The 19,843-nt window shown below is 42.8% G+C and overlaps 1 protein-coding gene across 3 annotated transcripts in view; it reads right to left on the bottom strand.

Annotated features, from left to right (window-relative positions):
- Positions 1 to 19,843, bottom strand: part of Kif16b (kinesin family member 16B) — a 279,659-nt gene that overhangs the window by 18,707 nt on the left and 241,109 nt on the right. For all 3 annotated transcript variants that reach the window (XM_052723316.1, XM_052723317.1, XM_052723315.1), the window contains one exon: positions 16,881 to 16,964. In XM_052723316.1, coding sequence (XP_052579276.1) covers positions 16,881 to 16,964 — 84 coding nt within the window. The remainder of the gene's footprint in view (positions 1 to 16,880; positions 16,965 to 19,843) is intronic.

Genomic DNA, 19,843 nt, shown 5'->3' on the forward strand with positions numbered 1-19,843 from the left:
ACTTCAACGGTTGTGGCATATGCTCTGATTCATTAACATTATGAAGCATGAGTGACACACACAGAACCAGAAAGGATTGTCAGACATGAGCCAGCTGAATTCTCAAATGAAGAGGCAACGTAGAAAGCTGCAGAGGGCAGCACGGGGTTTAGCAGTAGAGGCCAGGGCAGACACCTTTTTTTTTTTCAAAGGACAGCACCAGTTATTTGGGAAACAAATCTAAATAAATGGAGTTAAGGGAATGGTAGCATCTGCAAGAAAGCCTACTGCAAATTGGACAGGGCTCCATAAAAGAGAAAGCATGACTCCCGAATGTTGATATAAATAGTAAGCATGGGGTTGGTGGCGATGGCACAGAGGCTGCAGCTCTTAAAATATATGAATGCATGAAAATCCCAAATGTGTTTTCTGAGCTATTGCAACAAAAGAGATGTATGAGGAGGAACTGTGCTGACATCGGTGGAAATAAACAAAACCAACTATTTCAGGAGGCGTGCAGTTAGGCCTTGGGTTTATAACAGTGCTAGCAGATGCAAAGGCAACAAGTGGCATGCTAAGCTGTGCAAGGAAAGAATGAGGACTACTCTTGGAATGGCTTCTCGAAGGATCTACAGAAAAGGACCAGTCTGGGGTAGGAGTGCAAATAGCAAGACAGAGACAGATTGCAAGACAGAGGTGGTAAACAGACCAGATGAAGAAGACCAGAGCAGGGGGCTCAGCACTGATAAAACAGAATATTCTAGAAAGGAACCACAGAGACAGCTATAACAGGGGGACCAGCAGGAAAACGTTGCAGAAATGAAGGCAACGAGAGAGATGGACAAAGTCCAGAGTCCAGTGGGACGGGTGGACTGCTGACCAAAACAAAATCCTCACCACTTAGTACAACTGAGCCCTACAAGGCTATTCCCTAAGCTTCTAGAAAGAGGGGAATGGAATATGCCATACAGAAAGTTGAAGACTCAAATGGTATGAACTTGTTAGTAGCATAAAGGTAGAAAATGATGGAGACATCCCTTGGAAATTTGCAAAAACAACTTCCCAATGAACATTCTAAATCCAGGGAGTGTCTCAGCAGATGGAGACATGTGCAAACATGTGGCTAGCAATTTGCCTTTTGCACATCCTTTCTGAAGAAGCTACTAAGGGTTTGCTTCCTAAAAAAAGAAGTCATAAATCAACAAAGAAAGACATGGAGTACAGAAAGCAGGGGAACCAAGAAAGAACAAGAGATACAGAGGGGAGGTCAGCAGACAAAGCTCTGCTGGGAAGCTACACTCACAAGAGACACTAAGGGTGTGAGGTTCACATAGCTGAGATTTGAAGTTGGTTGGTGAAGATTATGCATTTACTAAGCCAACTGCTGAGCTGAGTTCCAGAATAGGCCTGACACGTCACACAGGGAAAAAAGAGCGGGGCCATGGATGGTGAGCCCAAGAGCAGGGCCATGGATGGTGAGGCCAAGAGCAGGGCCATGGATGGTGAGCACAAGAGCTTGGCTATGGATGGTGAGCACAAGAGCAGGGACATGGATGGTGAGTCCAAGAGCTTGGCCATGGATGGTGAGCCCAAGAGCAGGGCCATGGATGGTGAGCACAAGAGCAGGGCCATGGATGGTGAGCCCAAGAGCAGGGCTATGGATGGTGAGTCCAAGAGCAGGGACATGGATGGTGAGCCCATGAGCAGGGACATGGATGGTGAGCCCAAGAGCAGGGACATGGATGGTGAGCTCAAGAGCAGGGCCATGAATGGTGAGCACAAGAGCTTGGCCATGGGTAGTCAGCACAAGAACAGGGCCATGGATGGTGAGCACAAGAGCAGGGCCATGGATGGTGAGCACAAGAGCAGGGTCATGGATGCTGAGCCCAAGAGCTTGGCCATGGGTGGTGAGCCCAAGAGCAGGGCCATGGATGGTGAGCCCAAGAGCAGGGCCATGGATGGTGAGTCCAAGAGCTTGGCCATGGATGGTGAGCCCAAGGTTTCACTTGCCATTTCTTTTCTGGGGCTATTACTTTGTCTTAAAGCATCAGACCTGCTTTTTACTGTTTTATTTGTTGTGTTGATGTGTGTGCACATGTATGATTATGGGCACACGTGTACTATGGCATACATGTGGATGTCAGAGGGCAACCTTTCAGTTCTTTCCTTCTACCTTGTATCTAGTGTTAAGAACTCAGGTCATTGGGCTTGGCAGCCAGTGCCTTTACCAGCTGAGCCATCTTGCTGGACCAGTGCTGTGCTCTGTGATGGAGACTCTGATTCACAGAAAGCTTACACACCTTTAAAAAAAAAATAAACAAGCACTTTAAAGTGCCCACCAGCCTGTGTGCTGGCTCAGTGGGTACAGGTACATAACATCAAGCCTGTCGTCAACCAGTCTGAGTGACTCTTAAGTTGTCTTCTGACCACCACATGTGCCCTGTGGCACATGCATGTGCACACATGCATGTGAACACACACACACACACTAAAAATGCAACCCCAGGCAATAAGAACTTGGGTAAATGTGGCTCATACACAAAGCCTAAGCACCTCATCAAAATGGTTTAAAAGCACTCAGAGAGGATAAAGGGAAGCCTATAAGTTTCACATTGCCACTGTCATAGTCAGCACTAGCCAGGCCAGCCATGGCATCTCCAGCCATAAGTCATAATGATGGCCATTGCCAAAGGTTTTGGAGTCTGGGTCCTTTGTTTCTAAGGACTTATTTTATATTTTCAATAACAGTAGATTCAAATCTGATGATATAATTAGCCTATCTAAATAAAAATATATTTGACTTTATAACTGGTATCTCAACACACATCCACAATCTATAATAGCTATAACCTACATTAGTATAAGCACATGATTATTCCTAGAATTAAGTCTATGCAATAATCTATAATTATATTACATATGTATATACTTATGTTTTACCTCTTCTTACAATAACGTATTGTTTTGTCTCCTTTCCCAGATATTGACTATATTTAAAAGAACTCAACTGTGGGCCTCTAGTTGACAACCTTATCACTGACAGTGCAGGGAGAGACTAAACCTTCTGTGTTGGGCTGGCAAACCAGTCTTTTCCTGCCTTTGAACTTAAATGGCTTTCTTAGTTCTTGGAGTAGAACTTACACAAAATTCACTGAATAAAACAGTTGGTCAAAATACACTATACATACATACACACACACACACACACACACACACACACACACACACACACACACACACACACACACGCTCCTGGTTCTGAGATAGATTTCATTGCATTGTCAAGATTAGTGCTCAGAGCCTTGGACATCCACATCAATTCCATCACCATGCCCCAGGTTTCATTCATTTGAGTGACAAGCCATCTTCTTGTCTATTGACTTTTCTCATTATCACACCTGGAGGACAGGAACAGCTCAGCCACCGTTCTCCTGCTCCCACAATGCTTCTCTTCCTCTCCTTTCACTCCTCACTTGTCTCTGGATCAAGTCCAAAGCCAGGGAAAGAGCTGTGGGGGTTGGTTCTTTCATCTCTGATGACCAACACACCAATGTCCCTTCACAGTAGATCCAGACTCTTGGGTCCCACCCCGGACTGGAGGAATCTGAATTGATTTGAGAAAGGCCTAGGAATCTGTGTTTTAAAAAGGTACTCAAGAGAATTTCAAAGATTGGCATGACAGTTTGGTGAAACATTGCTTTCATATCTGTGATCTTGAGGGGGGAAAATACAGTGAATATCCGTTTTCAGGATAGTGTCCCATAATTGGTTGTTGAGCTGTCCTGGGATAGCTGAATACACAGATGACAAGGCTGGGTGCATCCCGGACAGGCTCACAGTGAAAGCATTGGAAAGTCCCAGGCATGAATGGCAATAGGTAGTCGCTAGACTGATTAATATGCAGGAGAGACCCTATCAAAGACAGTACCAGACAGCACGGGCCTACTGTGCAGTGCAGAGACATGAACCCCACTCTCTTTAAAACACTCCTACCAAGAAGCCACGGTGGCTAGTGACCAAACCTTGGGTTTTTAGAACATAAAGGATGAAAGGTAGCAACACAGTAAACAAAGTTCAGGGCACGCAGAGGTCAGGGGTAGGTGATATGGCACCACCCAGAAAGCATGGTGAGAAACACAGAAGGAGGGGGAACTCACAGACACTAAGAGATTCATACCTGATGCTGTGTGGGCATATTTAGGCCACTGGATAAAATGAGGAATACTGATGTGGTCTGAATACTAACTAGATATTTGTTCACAATGAAACAACCCTCTCTCATGAGTATGTGTGTGTGTGTGTGTGTGTGTGTGTGTGTGTGTGTGTGTGTGTGTGTGAGAGAGAGAGAGAGAGAGAGAGAGAGAGAGAGAGAGAGAGAGGCAGGCAGAGACAGAGAGACCATGGGCACCCTAAAATATTTACAAATGAAACTATATGATGCCCAGAGTTTACTTAAAGATAACGCTGTGTGTATATGTGTATATATATGTGTGTGTGTGTGTGTGTCTATGACACATACACACTAAATGCTGAAGCTGGATGATGGGGGAGGATATACTGGGGTTTAGAATATTGTGGTTTTTGGATTTATGTGTTTTATATATTGGCATAAAACAAATATAAAAATAAGGTAGGATATGGCTTCTGTGTTAGGGTATTGTGTGACTCCCATTAATTCAAGGAAGTCTAAGGTATTTAATCTGCCATAGCAGAAACACACTAGCAAGGTGGACTCCTTCCCTAGAAGAACTCTATCAGTATCTGGTCTCAACAAATAGAACCTTCTTAAGTAAAAGGAATTGTTCTTTTTCTTTCTTTTTTTTCTTTTTTTGAATTGTTCTTCTAAATCTGAAAGGATTGCAAAGGTCTGTCAAGGAAGCTCACTGTGTACCATAAGAAAAGAGGCCATGTTCTCAGACATATTTGAATGAAAAAGTGGATGTGCCTGACAACTACTAGCTCTCTACCCCAACTCAACAGGAGTCCTAGAGGGATCAAGTTTTAATGCTACAAAACATAGGAACAGGGGCAGGGCAACCTTCATTGATACTTCTTAAGTGACCCATGAGGGATTTTTTTTTTTAAGTGGACAGTATAAAAACTATAATAATGGGTCTCTTAGAATACCCTAACTGATATTACAAAACAGAAGGGCACGAAGGCCATCTGAACCAAACCACATAGTGACAGGAGCTTCTCTTTTGATTTTCTGGAGGGTTTTTTTTTAATTAAAAATTTTCATATGTTTTTATCATGTTTTATCTCTCCCCTAACTCCTTCCAGATCTTCCCCACCCAATTTTGTTTCTCTCTTTCAAAAAGAAAAACTAAGAAGCAAACAAGAAAATACAAAATAAGCACCCCCCCCTTTATTTCACAAAATATTAAAATCAAACCTCTCCCTTCAAGGTTTGGGGATCCATGCAGAAGAGGAGGGGGAAAGACTATAAGAGCCAGAGAAGATGGATGACTCAAGGAAACAGTGTCTTCCAGTCACAACAGGACTGATAATGCACAGAAGGACTCACAGAGACTGCGGCAGCACATATAAGACCTGAACAAGTTCAAGCCCAATGGGGTCCCAGCACTGAGAGAATGGTTAGGTCCCACCCCTAACCAAGAATCTATCTGCAACTGATACCCACTAGCAAGCGGGAAAATCAGCCAGACTACAGGGCAGGCCCCATGTTCTGTATTTGACCAACAAATTCAGTGGTATTTCTGTGGATTTTTTATTTAGATAAAGGCTTGTTAGCCATGAAGGGAACTGGGGGAAAAGAATCTTTCCAACCGTTTGACAGGCACAGTGCTCCACCTGGCCTGTGGTTACCCTAAATGTGATTACAGAGCAGTTCCTTCTGGCTTCTAGGGTCTGTATGTTTCATTTGGAAACATGGTCTACTGGCTATGCACTTAAAGTTCCAGACTCTTAAGGCATGGACTAACCTAGACATTAAACTCAAGTTAGAAAGAATGAGTGAACAAAGACAATGCTTGATAAAGGAGGTGCAATAGCAACTTTAATTTTAGAATAATGGGGGAGTCAATCCTAATGACATATAAATTATCAGGCTTTTAGCAGTAGGTTACATACATTTCTAGTATAGCTTGCTTATATGATGATTGCATTCCTTTCCACAGTAGCTTAACATTATACCTTCATGGCAAGTGATTAATGGTGTCAAGTACACCCAAATACTCATCTATTTTTCTTCCCTTTTGCTTTTAGCAAGCAATAAGGGGGTGTTGAAAAAATAACAAGAAAGATAGAAGTGAAATGGAAATGAAGAGAAAAAAGGAGGAAAACCATAAAAACACACAGCTGATGATCATATGAGGGACAAAAGATCATAAACACACAAAGATCATATGAGTTTCAAATGTTTATCTTTATTAATAGTCTAACTTTTGAGTAGGTCCACAGAAAGTTTCCTTCCTTCCTTCCTTCCTTCCTTTCTCTCCTTCCTTCCTTCCTTCCTTCCTTTCTCTCCTTCCTTCCTTCTTTCCTTCCTTCCTTCCTTTCTTGTGAAGTGCTTAAGATTTTTCTACATATAAAATATTACCTGTGAAAACCATAGTTCAAGACTTCCTTTCAATCATATCTTACTGCATTATTTAGGTTTTTTATGTTTACTTCAAAATTATATAACTGTAATATAACAATATAGTTAAAAATAGTCATCTTTGACATCTAGGATTTATATGGAAGTGGAGGTGGAAGTATTCAAAGAGCCAGAGACAGTGGACAACTTCAAGGGAATAGCAGTTTCTAGACACAGCAGGCCAGATGTCCATATGAACTCACAGACACTGCCATAGCTACCTTAGGACCCACAAGACCAAGACAAGCTCAAGTCAGAGAAAAGCCTAGCATGGAGTGATAGTGAGCACAGAGTCCCACCCCTAGCCAAGCAGCTATATGCAAATGATAGCTGTTGGGAGAGGGAAAAAAAAAATCACTGTTTTTCCATGGAGTGACACTGAGACATATCAACCACACTCCAGGACAGTGCCCTTGCTCCAGAGTAGTTGGCCAACACAAACTGGACTGCATGTTTGTTGGTAATTGTGTCTCTGCATGTATTTATGTGGGTTTTTTGGTGGTGGGGATGTTTTGCTTTTAAGAAAAAGAAAGAACATGAAGTTGGGTGGGGAGGGGAAAAGGTATGATAAAAATTTATTACATAAAATTCTCAAGAAATAAAAATATTTAAAAAAGAATTTATCAGATATATGCAAAGTTGTAGTTATTCCCTTACTCTCTGTGCCCACTTCAGTCTGGTTCCTTTCTAATTTCCTTACTTCAATCACAGTGTAACAGAGTAACACTTTAAAATTAGCCTGACGTTATCTTATAGGAGAGCCAAGGACACTCAAAGAGAGATCTGTACATAGTTTTAGTGCCATGAATTAATGCCTGTAAAGACTGAATGAAGGTGAGCTGGGAAGAGGAAAATGAATTTCGGGTCATAATAAAGGATCAGCCAGTTGTAATAAAGTTCTCAAGCCAAGATGGCCTTTTGGAACTGTCTTGAAGAAGAAAGGGGCACCCAACTTTTATCCTCCAAATCAACCAGTCACTAGAAAGTGACTTGCTCCAAGACCACGGATAAGCAAAGTTGCTCTCCTCAATCAATGGCAGCTCTGAAGAGATGAGAGTTGAAAATTTTCATCACTCACCAACCCTAGCAGCTGGGGACAGGGGCATTTCTAATCTAGCAGGCTTGAATTTTTGGGTAAGGTATGGGTGAGCTTGAGGCTAAGAAGAATGCTATATCTCACTGCCCAAGGGCCACTCAAATACTTGCTTTTGAATTCATATGGGGACAGAAAATTGCGAAAATCTCCATCTGAACTTAAGTTTTGAAGACCACAGGCAAAGACAAAATGGACTCCAAGAGAAGAATGAATTGATAAATAACTAGAGTTGGGCTTCTGAGACCTGGAGCCAGGCTGTATTTTCCCCCAAGAATAGCATACAGTTTGCAGATGTTAAACACAGAAACCTCACAGCTAAGGGCGATCCTCATTGCTTGCGCAGTGGTTCACATTGGGAAGTGAAGGATGGAGAACAATTTCTCACACCAGAAGCAGGGTATCCAAGCCCCCTATTTGTCACCCCCGTCCAGGACAGAATTCAACTTGGCAAAGGAGAGAAAGAGGATGGCAGAGTGCCACCGTCTGAAAACAGCAGGGAAGGCACTCCCTTCATCTTGAAGGCCTCTCCATGAGGACTCTCCGCAGAAATGCTGAATTTTGCTTTCCTGTGACTTCTCCTAGAAAGCAAGGTGGGATTTCCCCTCTGCTGAACAACAGCGAAGGTCAAAGAGCTTCAGCTCACACCGATGGGGTCTTTATGACATTGGGCGGCCGTGGGACTGCGGGTTGTGCACCCCTTTGTCTCCCGGCACCAGTATCCGCTAGCCCCCCAGCTCTGCTCAGCTTCCTCTCACACTCCAACAGCCACTTCACCCTATCCAGGATGCTTTGCTGTGGATAGTGCTAATGGCCCAATAACAGAAAATAGGCCCTGCTAATACCAGTAAGCAGATAACCAGAAGAAAAAACACAAAACCCTGATGAGGAAGAAATGGCTCTGTGTAGGAGCCATCTCTTTAATCTCTGGCTGTTTTATAATAGTTCTATCATTAGACATTGTGTAAGATCAGCAGAAAATAGATGAAAAGAATGTTAAATTAAGCATAGATTCTAAAGAGTTTTCTGATAGCGAAATGTCTGAAGAAACAGAAATTGTGAGCTTTTTTTTTCCTTCTTGAAATTTACTCTGAAATTGAAAAGACTCAGAATACATAATATATAAACCAAATAATTGTGTTTTTTTGTTGGAATGTTAATTTTTGAGATTAAAAAGAAACTGAGGTAGAATGAGTCATTATTGGCAGAAAAAAACTAGGTGTGTAGTATAGGGATCATAGTCAGAATGTGACTTAGAGCAGTGGATGGAATGTAGGGACCACAGTCAGAATGGGACTTAGGGCAGTGGATGGAGTGTAGGGATCACAGTCAGAATGGGACTTAGGGCAGTGGATGGAGTGTAGGGATCATAGTCAGAAGGGGACTTAGGGCAGTGGATGGAGTGTAGGGATCATAGTCAGAAGGGGACTTAGGGCAGTGGATGGAGTGTAGGGATCATAGTCAGAAGGGGACTTAGAGCAGTGGATGGAGTGTAGGGATCACAGTCAGAATGGGACTTAGGGCAGTGGATGGAGTGTAGGGATCATAGTCAGAAGGGGACTTAGGGCAGTGGATGGAGTGTAGGGATCATAGTCAGAAGGGGACTTAGAGCAGTGGATGGAGTGTAGGGATCACAGTCAGAATGGGACTTAGGGCAGTGGATGGAGTGTAGGGATCATAGTCAGAATGTGACTTAGGGCAGTGGATGGAGTGTAGGGATCAACAGTCAGAATGTGACTTAGGGCAGTGGATGGAGTGTAGGGATCATAGTCAGAATGGGACTTAGGACAGTGGATGGAGTGTAGGGATCATAGTCAGAAGGGGACTTAGGGCAGTGGATGGAGTGTAGGGATCATAGTCAGAAGGGGACTTAGGGCAGTGGATGGAGTGTAGGGCCCACAGTCAGAAGGGGACTTAGGGCAGTGGATGGAGTGTAGGGATCATAGTCAGAAGGGGACTTAGGGCAGTGGATGGAGTGTAGGAATCACAGTCAGAATGTGACTTAGGGCAGTGGATGGAGTGTAGGGATCATAGTCAGAAAGGGACTTAGGGCAGTGGATGGAGTGTAGGGATCATAGTCAGAAGGGGACTTAGGGCAGTGAATGGAATGTAGGGATCATAGTCAGAAGGGGACTTAGGGCAGTGGGATGTATCAATACTGACAGTCATTACTAAGACACATGTTCAGCAGAAAAGGAGTTTGGAAAATAACTCTTCATTCGGTTTATTGCTCCAATTAGAATGACCTGTACCCATAGACTCTGGGCATCCTATGTAGTGAGAGAGTATTTTAAAAACCACCTGGAACTGGCCTGCTGTTCACAGCTAAGCCCCATTGTTCTCCTGTGGACTGGAAGCAAGTTCAGAGAATTCCAACATCAGATAAGGCAACCTGTGACTATAAAAGTGCAAGGCAAATAGAAAACAAAATGCATAGAACACTCTGTAATCACATCTGAACACAGACAAAATAAATGTTCCCTCACCAAGACAATGTGACTGCTACCTTTTAAATTCAATCAAAGTTTAAACCACACAGTTTTGGATTTCTAGGTAAGAATTATTAGTATACTTAATCATGGAACAAACTTTAATACCTAGTCCAGAGCAAATGCTCTTTTTTTTTTTTTTTCCGTCGGCACAGTCTCTCAAATAATACGAATCCTAGAGTGACTTCGCATCACTTTTTTTCCTGAGCTGCCTTACGGTTCCCCATGGTATATATATTCCCTTGTTGATTTGAGTCAATAGTCTTTAAACCTTGTCTAAAAGGTGGATGTATTCCTGGGGGATCTGACTGAAAACCACCGAGCCTTGGCTATTTTCTCTACATGAAGAAGCTCAGGGTACTCCTCAGGTCAGCTGGTGACTTCACGGTGGGCAGGCTTGCAGAACTAACAAGCTATTAAAAAAAGACATGTAACTGTGAGGAATGGGGGTGCTATTTCCACAATGGCCCTGCACCACTACGCATTCTTACACTGGACAATGGTTCCACGTGATCCAAAACTTCAGACAGCCACTTCTCAGACTGCAAATTAGTAGACTAAAGAAGAGGCTTTATCCACAAGATAGTTCTAGTGCCTCTAGCTTATCACAAGCAAGAACTCTCACATAATTTCATGCCCACACTGCCACTGTCATCATCATTGTCTCTTCTCGTCACTGCCACCGCCACCCTCGCCACCCTCCTCCTCCTCATCTCCACCACTGAAGCACTCCGCCACAATCTTCACAACCACTGCACCAACCAGCACGTTGGGTATTCTGCACATGCTCTCCTTTTCTCCTCAGGGTGACTCCAGGAAGGCCATGCTGACATCGCTTCACAGACAAGGGAACTGAAGCAGTGACTAGCCGCTGCAAGGAGCAGAAGCAGCACCGAGGATGCTGCCCCCCAGGCCCACACTCTTAGCCCACACTCCTGGCCTACCTTATTAGTGCATTAACTAAGGGGATGAACATGTCTGCCCCTGTACTTTGAAGAAAATGTTCTAGAAATTCCTCAGGTTCTTAGTTCTAAAGGTGGTTGGTTCTATTGCTCTTGAAGGCTTTATAGCTGTAGAGAATTTCAGATATTTTCTTACATCACAGTTATTCCCTGAAGTGACAGACTATTAGGATGATTAGCAGAAATTTTTCCAAGTGGGAAATAATGCTCTCTGAAATGAGTAACCTAAAATGTACCTCTCATCAATTAACAAAAATAAAACAAAACAATCTGATTAATTTAGAAGCTAATTTGGACAGGTTTTCTGGTAATTCATCAGAGGTGAAGCACATGTGAAGGATCAGGGAAGACAAAGAATTTAATCAGCTGTGACTCTGCTACCTGACTAACTTAAGATCTACTGTGAGACAAGCGGGGATGGAAACAGGGAGGTGGGAATTGTGGGGCGGGGAGGAGGGGGTTCACTGGGGTAGAAACAGAGAAGTGGTAAGGGGGTGATAGGAGAGGGTTCCTGTGCAGATGGGAACAGGGAGGTGGGAACTGGGGGGGGGTGATAGGAGAGGGTTCACTGGGGGTAGAAACAGAGAGGTGGGAACAGGGTGGTAGGAGGGGGTTCCCATGGGGATGGGGACAGGGATATGGTAAGGGGTGGCGGGACGGGCAGCTAAAATAAAGTGTGTGTGAAAATGCAAAACAATTGAAAATATATCTACATGGGAATAATGTGCCATTGTAAATCTTTAAAATTTAATAAAATTGTAAGCAATTAAGATTTAGAAACCTTATTTGCCACAGAGCAAGTCAGCAACCACAGTACACATCTTCCCTTCAACAGAAATGTATGTGAGATCATAACCAAAGGCCATCTCACTGCCATGGTCATTGACAGGATTTCTTTTCCTACTGCTGTGATAAACCACCTTGACAAAAGGAACTCCGGGGAGAAAAGGTCTACTGAGGCTCACATTCCATGGAAAAGAAGTCAAGACTTCTTGAAGCAGCTGGTCACATCCCATTCACAATAAGGAAGCAGAGAAGGCTGAATGCATGGTACTGTTTTCCTCCATTTAGATAGTGCAGGATCCCAGCCAGCGAAGGGTGTGACCCACAGTGGGCAGGTCTTTCTACCTCAAATAATGTAATTAAGGGCATGCTGATAGGGTCTCCTAGGAGGTTCTAGATTTGTCACACAGATGACACTAGCCATCCCAGTCACATAGCAAGAATGATAATGAACTACTTCAGTTTTAGAACACTGTATGGCACAGAGAAGTGTCATCCCAATTTTGATGAATGGAATGACATTTCAGAGGAAAAAAAAAAACAGGTAGCAGTGCTTGGTCAACCTTGTAATAAGCCTGAATTTATCCAAAAGTAACACTTTTTTTTTTTAAATAGGAAAAATGAAGAGTGGAATGATCGAGGAAAGGTCTTGCTCTGGAAGCCATGCTGAAAGTGAGCTGAGGCTTCGCCACTTCCTCACTAGCTGTGGGACCTTTATCATCCCAAGACACAGTTCCTCACCTGTGAATAAGGAAAGACCTCCCCTCCCCAAGCTCCCTGTGAGAAGTGGCTTAATACACGTGTTTAGCACTTGTCAGTCACCACATGTGAGAAAGCAGGCATCTGTGGAGGGGTAGTCAACTGTCTGTCAATGTCAATCTGGAATGGCAACAGTGGCCGTTTGTCATGCTTCAGCCCCAGAGTCACAATGTCTAGCTTCAAAACCATAGTCCACCCTACATCCTCCTTCTTCCCTCCCTCCCTTGGTTCCTTGCTCGCCTCCTCAGTCGGAAACAGAGAACTCTTTCCCTACACTGCCTCATCTGTCATCTTAGCTCCCTGATGTCTTCAGGGTTGGAGAAGGAACGTCCAGAGCCTGGGAAGCACGTCGTCACACACCTGCAGCATGCTCGAAGGCAGGGTCTACCTTTATATGCACCAAACTGGTTCCAGCTGGGTCAGGAAAGCAACAATAGGAAGATTCACTCAAGTTAGAAATATTTTACGATTCTATGGTTTTGGTTTGTGTGTGTGTGTGTGTGTGTGTGTGGTGTGTGTGTGTGTGTGTGTGTGTGTGTGTGTGTGTGTGTGTGTGTGAATAAAAGTGCCAGGAAGCATGTGAATGTGATATATGAATCATCTGCTCATCTGCAGGGCAGATTATGTAAAACAGGCTCTAGTTATGAACAAGTGATGCCATACAAGGCTGTCTGGGTGGAGACATTACAAATGTATCAGTAAGGGTGCTGAAGGGGAGGTTATAATTCTTCACTCACCATCTCATTCCTACTCCTGTGTTTTACGATGAGAATGTTACATGCCACAATCCTAGTCTCCCATCATCACCGAAAGACACACAACTAATCTTTCCAAGGCAAGAAATTCACCTTAGAAACATCTCTTCCTATCACACTTTTCATCCCTACCCAACATTTTAGGAAATAATTATTTTAACAGATTAACTTTTATTACTTGGAAAAGTGCTACACACAATAAAACTCACCAAAAATGACTGTTTTATACAGCTCTATCAAGGTGATTGTCTTTATAAAATTGTATTTCTGGATTTTAATAATTTTTATTCCTTTTAAGCAGACATCATGGATATCAGCTAGTACACGACTTACTGGAATTCACTTTTCTTTATGTGTTTATATACTTATGACATCTCTAGATAAATTTTAAGAGAGAAGCTAAGCATATGTTCTTAGAGGGAAAGAAATATGTCATTAATCTTTGTGTGCTATATAGCACTTAGCATTGGCTCCAGCGTGGGAGGGAAATTAAACAAATGTTTGCTGAGTTAAATCATAAGCAGTTAACAGAAAGTAACTGTTATTTTTCACATAAAAATACACTAACTCAAGTGGTGGCTTCTGATGCTAGAAGATCAAATGAAAAGTCTCAATAGCCACAGGAAATTATTGTGAGAATCTCAGATTAATTTTCCATTAAACTGAAGGTGAATTATACTTGCTTCTTGGAAAGAAGATAACTCTGTAAGATTTAACACTCAGTGTTAGGTGAAACACATTTATCTTCAAACACAAGTGCCTATTTCCCTGTGGTATGAAACACATCCTGTAACAGCACCAGTACTGAACAGTCCTAGGCAACCATGTGGGGATACTTGTATATATACAGTGCTGTGGCTGAGGGAAGTGTCCAAAGGCATATGTGTTAAAGACTTAGTCTACAGTTTGGTGTTCCTGGTAGGTAGAGGAATCTATGACAAGTGGAGCCTAGAGGGAGGAAGTTGGGTAACTGAGGACATAATCTTGAAGTGGATGTTGGGATCCTGACCACTTCCTGTCTCTTTCTCTGCCTTCCTGGCCACTGTGAGTCAAGTAACTTCCTCTCCCTTGTGTTCCCGGCATGGTGTTCTGCCTTGCTACAGCCCTAAAGGGAGTCAAATGACCATAAGTATGGACTGAAACTGTGAACCAAGATGATCTATTTATCTTTTTAGGCTGCCACAGAGTGAGACAGGCATATAAACTCAGCAGTGATGATTTCATAGGCTAAGTGATGACATGGGTGTAACAGGATGGTCCAACCGGCAGTCCATGGGTCACAAGCAGCTGCATGGGGCTGAAAATAGCCACGAATGCCCAAAATTGCAAGCTTCTTTAAAACACTGAATTTTTTACCCCTAGTTTTTGTTTGTAACTCAGTTGTGTTTCTGGAGCATGAACTTTCTAGATGGCAAAGTCATTTCAGAAAGTCAAAAGGTAGTGTACCCCTGAATAGGGGACACTGAAGGAATAAATGTGGACTCCAACTGAAAACACCATGCATGAAAGACGATTCTACATTTGGAATGGAAAGCCAAAGGCCACCAAGCTTTGTTCTTGAAGTGTCACCAACAACCACCAGTCTATTGTGGCAGAGTTGGTCTCATGTGAATGTAACCAGAGCTCTGAGAAATAGGGACAACAGCAGCCAACAAGAGCCAATAATCTACTTTTAAAACAGGTTTATAGCCCACCATTCTCCACACTTTCATTAAAGATGAGGCTACATAGTCAAGGCAGATAAAGTGCAGAGAAAGAAAACTACTTTAAGTGTTAAGGTTTTTGTTTGTTTGTTCTGAAAACTTACAAGCACTTACACAGCACTTTGAAACTCAGAGAACTTGATCAGGCAGACTCGCCAAAATAAGCTTGTACTTGAAGGCCGATTCATCCATTGAATTTTAGGGCCATGCATCATAAGATACATTTTAGAGCCCATCACAGCCCTTCTAGAGGCCAGTCTTCCTGGATTCAGACAGGACCTCTTCAAATTTGTAGCTTCAGTGTGACTGCAGAGTCTGGAAGCACGCTTTTCACTGAAACTTGCTCTCTCTTAGAACAGGTCTCAAAATCCCAGAATACCTGTCAGTGCTTCAGTCTCTCCATGTCTCCCCTTTGCTGTCACAGAACCTTCTAGACAGAACAGTTCCTAGACAGTTCCTCACACCTTGCTTCACTGACACCAACTGAAGTCCACAGGAAGTCATGTTCAACTTGGCAGCCTAGAGGAGCAAGACCATTTCACTACCAAAGTTTTATATTGTACTTTACACTTAAGAAAGGCCTGTTCTGATAGAATCTCATTTCTAATAAAACTTATGACTATTCTTGACAAAGACTGTGGTAATATCATGTTCTCCAAAATATTGTGCACCCTGATAAACTTATCTGGGGTCAGAGAACAGAACAGCCACTAGATATAGAGGCCAGAAAATGGTGGCACACATGCCTTTAATCCTAGCATTCCAAAGGCAGAGATCTGTCTAGATCTCTGTGAGTTCAAAGCCACACTGGAAACAACCAGGCATGGTGATTCATACCTTTAATCCCAGGAAGTGATAGCAGAAAGTAGAAAGGTATATAAGGCGTGAGAACCAGGAACTAGCATGGTTAAGCTTTTAGGCTTTTGAGCAGCAGTTCAGCTGAGATCTATTTGGATGAGGACTCAGAAGCTTCCAGTCTGAGGAAACAGGATCAGCTGAGGAATTGGCAAGGTGAGGTGGCTGTGGCTTGTTCTGCTTCTCTTATCTTCCAGCATTCATCCCAATACCCAGCTCCAGGTTTGTTTTTATTAATAAGACCTTTTCAGATTCGTGTAATAAAAGACACAACAAAGAGAGCTTTGAGAGCTCCCCTGAATTGCCCTGGAAAAGCACTTACATTTTAACCAACGGTACACTCTTTAAACCATAAACTAGTGACAGCAGTCAGCCATGGATACTGGCAACAAGACAGCCACAAAAACAGGTTGTGTTAAACTGGTTTCTATGTGTAGCTAGCTTGGCAGATTAAGTTAAAATACATCCAAAGACTCTGAACTGGGACTAAAATAGGTCTGAATCGTCTCCTTCCCAAGGTTCTTGAAAAAGCAACAATGACGACATACTGTAAGTTCGGTTAATTAATTCCAAGTATTCTTCAGTGAGCTCTGTGCTCTCCTCCTGTGTCACATGCCATCTGGCTGTGGGGAATATGCAGTGCTCACTCACATCCTGCTTCCTAGCCCTCAGAACAAAACTTCAAAAATCAGAAAAATGCTAGCCAGACCAGAGGGGGCTAAGGACCTGATTTAAAATCAAGCGACACCACCACCCTGGGTCTACTGTTGCCATCTCCTGTGTTAATGAAGCAGCTCTTCACAGTCTCCAACAAAAGCAAAGGTTCCAACAGAAGACGTTCTTGCCAATCAATCAGATGGTGGATGTTCTACACAGCGAGGCGAAGGCCTTGACCCCTTACCTCTAAGTGCGTCCGCCGCTCAGCAACCACTCGCTCATCTTTGTTTCCAAACAGCTTCTTTGGGGGGAATTCAAGAGCAGCAAGCTGAAATACAGATTTAAAGAGCTACATTAAGGTCATACCTATGATCTTTTGTCTTTAGAGTCCCTATTATGGAGTGAAGAGAGAAGCTTAAAGTATAAAAGTGGTAGGTTCTACCTCCAGTTGCCATCAACATTGAAGAGGTCGGGTAACCATGGGTCAGATTCCTCAGTGTCAACTGAGAAAACAGGAAAGTGGGAATCTGAGCAACAGACTTGAAAGACCAGACTCCACAGCATATAATACCTTCTGTAAAACAGACAAACCCTATGATGAGACAGAGCTGGTGCCTGTGCATCAGGCAAGAGCTCCATCGCCGAGATCCTGCCCACCACTGAGTTTGCTACGTTTGTATTTTTAAATAGGATCTCACTCTGCAGCCCGCCCAAGCTGGCCTAGAATTAAGTATACAGCCCAGGCTGGCCTAGAATTAAGTATACAGCCCAGGCTGGCCTAGAATTAAGTATATTGCCCAGGCTGGCCTAGAATTAAGTATACAGCCCAGGCTGGCCTAGAATTAAGTATATAGCCCAGGCTGGCCTAGAATTAAGTATACAGCCCAGGCTGGCCTAGAATTAAGTATATAGCCCAGGCTGGTCTTGAATGCAGGTGATTCTCTTGACTTACACTCCAGTGTGTGGGAATTATTGTCAGAAGCCCTCACACTGCTTTTTATGTTTATTTTATTTTGATGCATGATCCTGATATTTTTACCTAGGCATTGAATTTGTACAGTAGCCCAGGCAATTACTACTTTTCTATGGAAACGAGAATTTGAAAATTCAACCTACAAACTCCCTGGTCATTTTGTAAAATATTCCTTAGACAATTACTAAGGTTCTCTAAACAGTCCACATTGCTTTCTTTTAGGTTAGTGCAGGTGAAGCTTGCCCAGAGAAAAGGGCTCCTCATTAAATCCATCACTTCATTTCCTAAAAAAATAAAGGTTTGGAATTAATTCTCTAGTTCGGTCTTAAGGCCCACAGTCATCTTCCTTAATGCTCTTCCTCTTGAAGGCATACAGATCATAAAGGGAAGGGAAGTTTTACTACATGCCAGGCTAGAAAGGACCACATTATCTGGTGAGACTCTGACTATGCAGGCTTACACTGGCAGAACGGGTGCTAAGCTGCAATAATTGATGCTCTCGGTAGAATTCACTGTTTCCTTATTTCTCACCTTTGGTGGACAAATTGAAGTCAATGAAGCATTATTAAGAAAATTATAAAAATATTTCTTCAAAGTAGGGCACAATAGGCCACAAAATTCCAATTTATACCTATGCAAATCACAAGGTGATTTAAATTTGTATTGCCACAGCTGAAGCTAAAAAAAAAATTAAAAGAAACTGGCTTCTGTATTTAAGACTTTAAAAACACAATAAAATATGCTAGAAATACCAAAAAGCATACTGTGTAAGAGAAAAACTTGACTAATGTTCAAACTCTGGGTACCTTGCAGCCAGCAGCTGAGTCAAGGAGTGAATGTCGCTGCCCCAGGATGTGCTCTGCTTCTGCTTCCTTCTTCCCACTCTAGGAGGGCTAAGAGTAGCCCAACTGACGTCTAATAGCAAACTTCGGTTCCGTTTTTCATTTTGTATGGGCAGTACTGACACTGAATCTTGTGCAACTAGACAAGACTCTACCACCAAGTTATATCCTCAGTCCTGTTTTTACCTTTAAAATTTTGTGACAGGAACTCAGTGTTAGAGACTAGTCTTGAACTTGTAATCCTCCTGCTTCATCCCTCTGAACATCTGGAACTATAGGTCTGCAACATTAGGCAGGGTTTCTTTCCACTTACCAACTTAATGCAAATGGCACCATACAGGTTGTGTTTTGGTTTTTTGAATCTACATTCACTGAGCACCATGGATGGAGGATCCATCCATAGTCACATGTAGTGATAGATTGCACATCCCCATTGTTATACAGTATTTTGTTATGTGAATTTTCTACAACTTGTTTGCTTTTTTTTTTCTGTTGCAGTTATTGAGCTCTTTCTTAGTTTCCAGTTTGGAGATTTTGGGAACTATGCTGGTGTGAATATTTTCCCCTAGGTCCGTTGATGAACAAATTCATGTACTTTTGTGTTGGTCATACTCTTAGGAGTAGTAATGCTGGGTCACATGGTATGCTATGTGTTCAGCTATATTAAAAAACTACTGGACAGGCTTGTGCAAATGATTTCAGTAGCTGACTCTCTTACTGAAGCTCAGCTGTGTCAGGTCTCTGCCAACACTTGGGTCTGTGGGTATTTCCATATCAGCAGTGCTGGTAGGTGAGTAGTCATTTCTGCTGTACATCATGCTTGCATGTCTCTGATATCTAATAATGTTGGACATCTTTTCACTGACCCTCTTGGCCATTCAACTATTTTACCTCTTAAAAATTTTGAAATTAAAATATAATTATATAATTTCCTGTCTTTCCTTTCTTTCTCCTAATTTCTCCCCTCCCTTGCTACATAGCACCCCTTTGCACTCTCTAAAATTCATGACTACTATTTCTTAATGTTGTTACATGCATACCTATGTGCGTACGCTTGCATGTATATGGGTGTGTGCATGGGCATCTACTCATAGCTCCTGTACCTAAGGCTGGGGACCATATCAGAAAAGGGACTGGAGAGGTTGTAAGAGCGAGAGGGATAGGAAGTATGTTGTGAGATTTCATCTTCCAGAAATGTCAGAGATGCTATGCCCACAAAGTCTCATCAACATGGCTGCCTAAGCAAGGCCTGAACAAGGGTACCACCAATAGAACTGCTAACATGAAGGGGAAAGCTTGTGAGATCTCAGTCCTAAACAAATAATTACAGACAACTAAGGAGAGCTAGGAGTGGGGGAAAGAGTCCTGCCTAGAGGAGAGTCCCCACACTGG

The sequence above is a fragment of the Peromyscus californicus genome, unplaced genomic scaffold (genome assembly GCF_007827085.1).
Source record: "Peromyscus californicus insignis strain IS unplaced genomic scaffold, ASM782708v3 Scaffold_7__1_contigs__length_154581171, whole genome shotgun sequence".
NCBI classification, from domain to species: domain Eukaryota; kingdom Metazoa; phylum Chordata; class Mammalia; order Rodentia; family Cricetidae; genus Peromyscus; species Peromyscus californicus.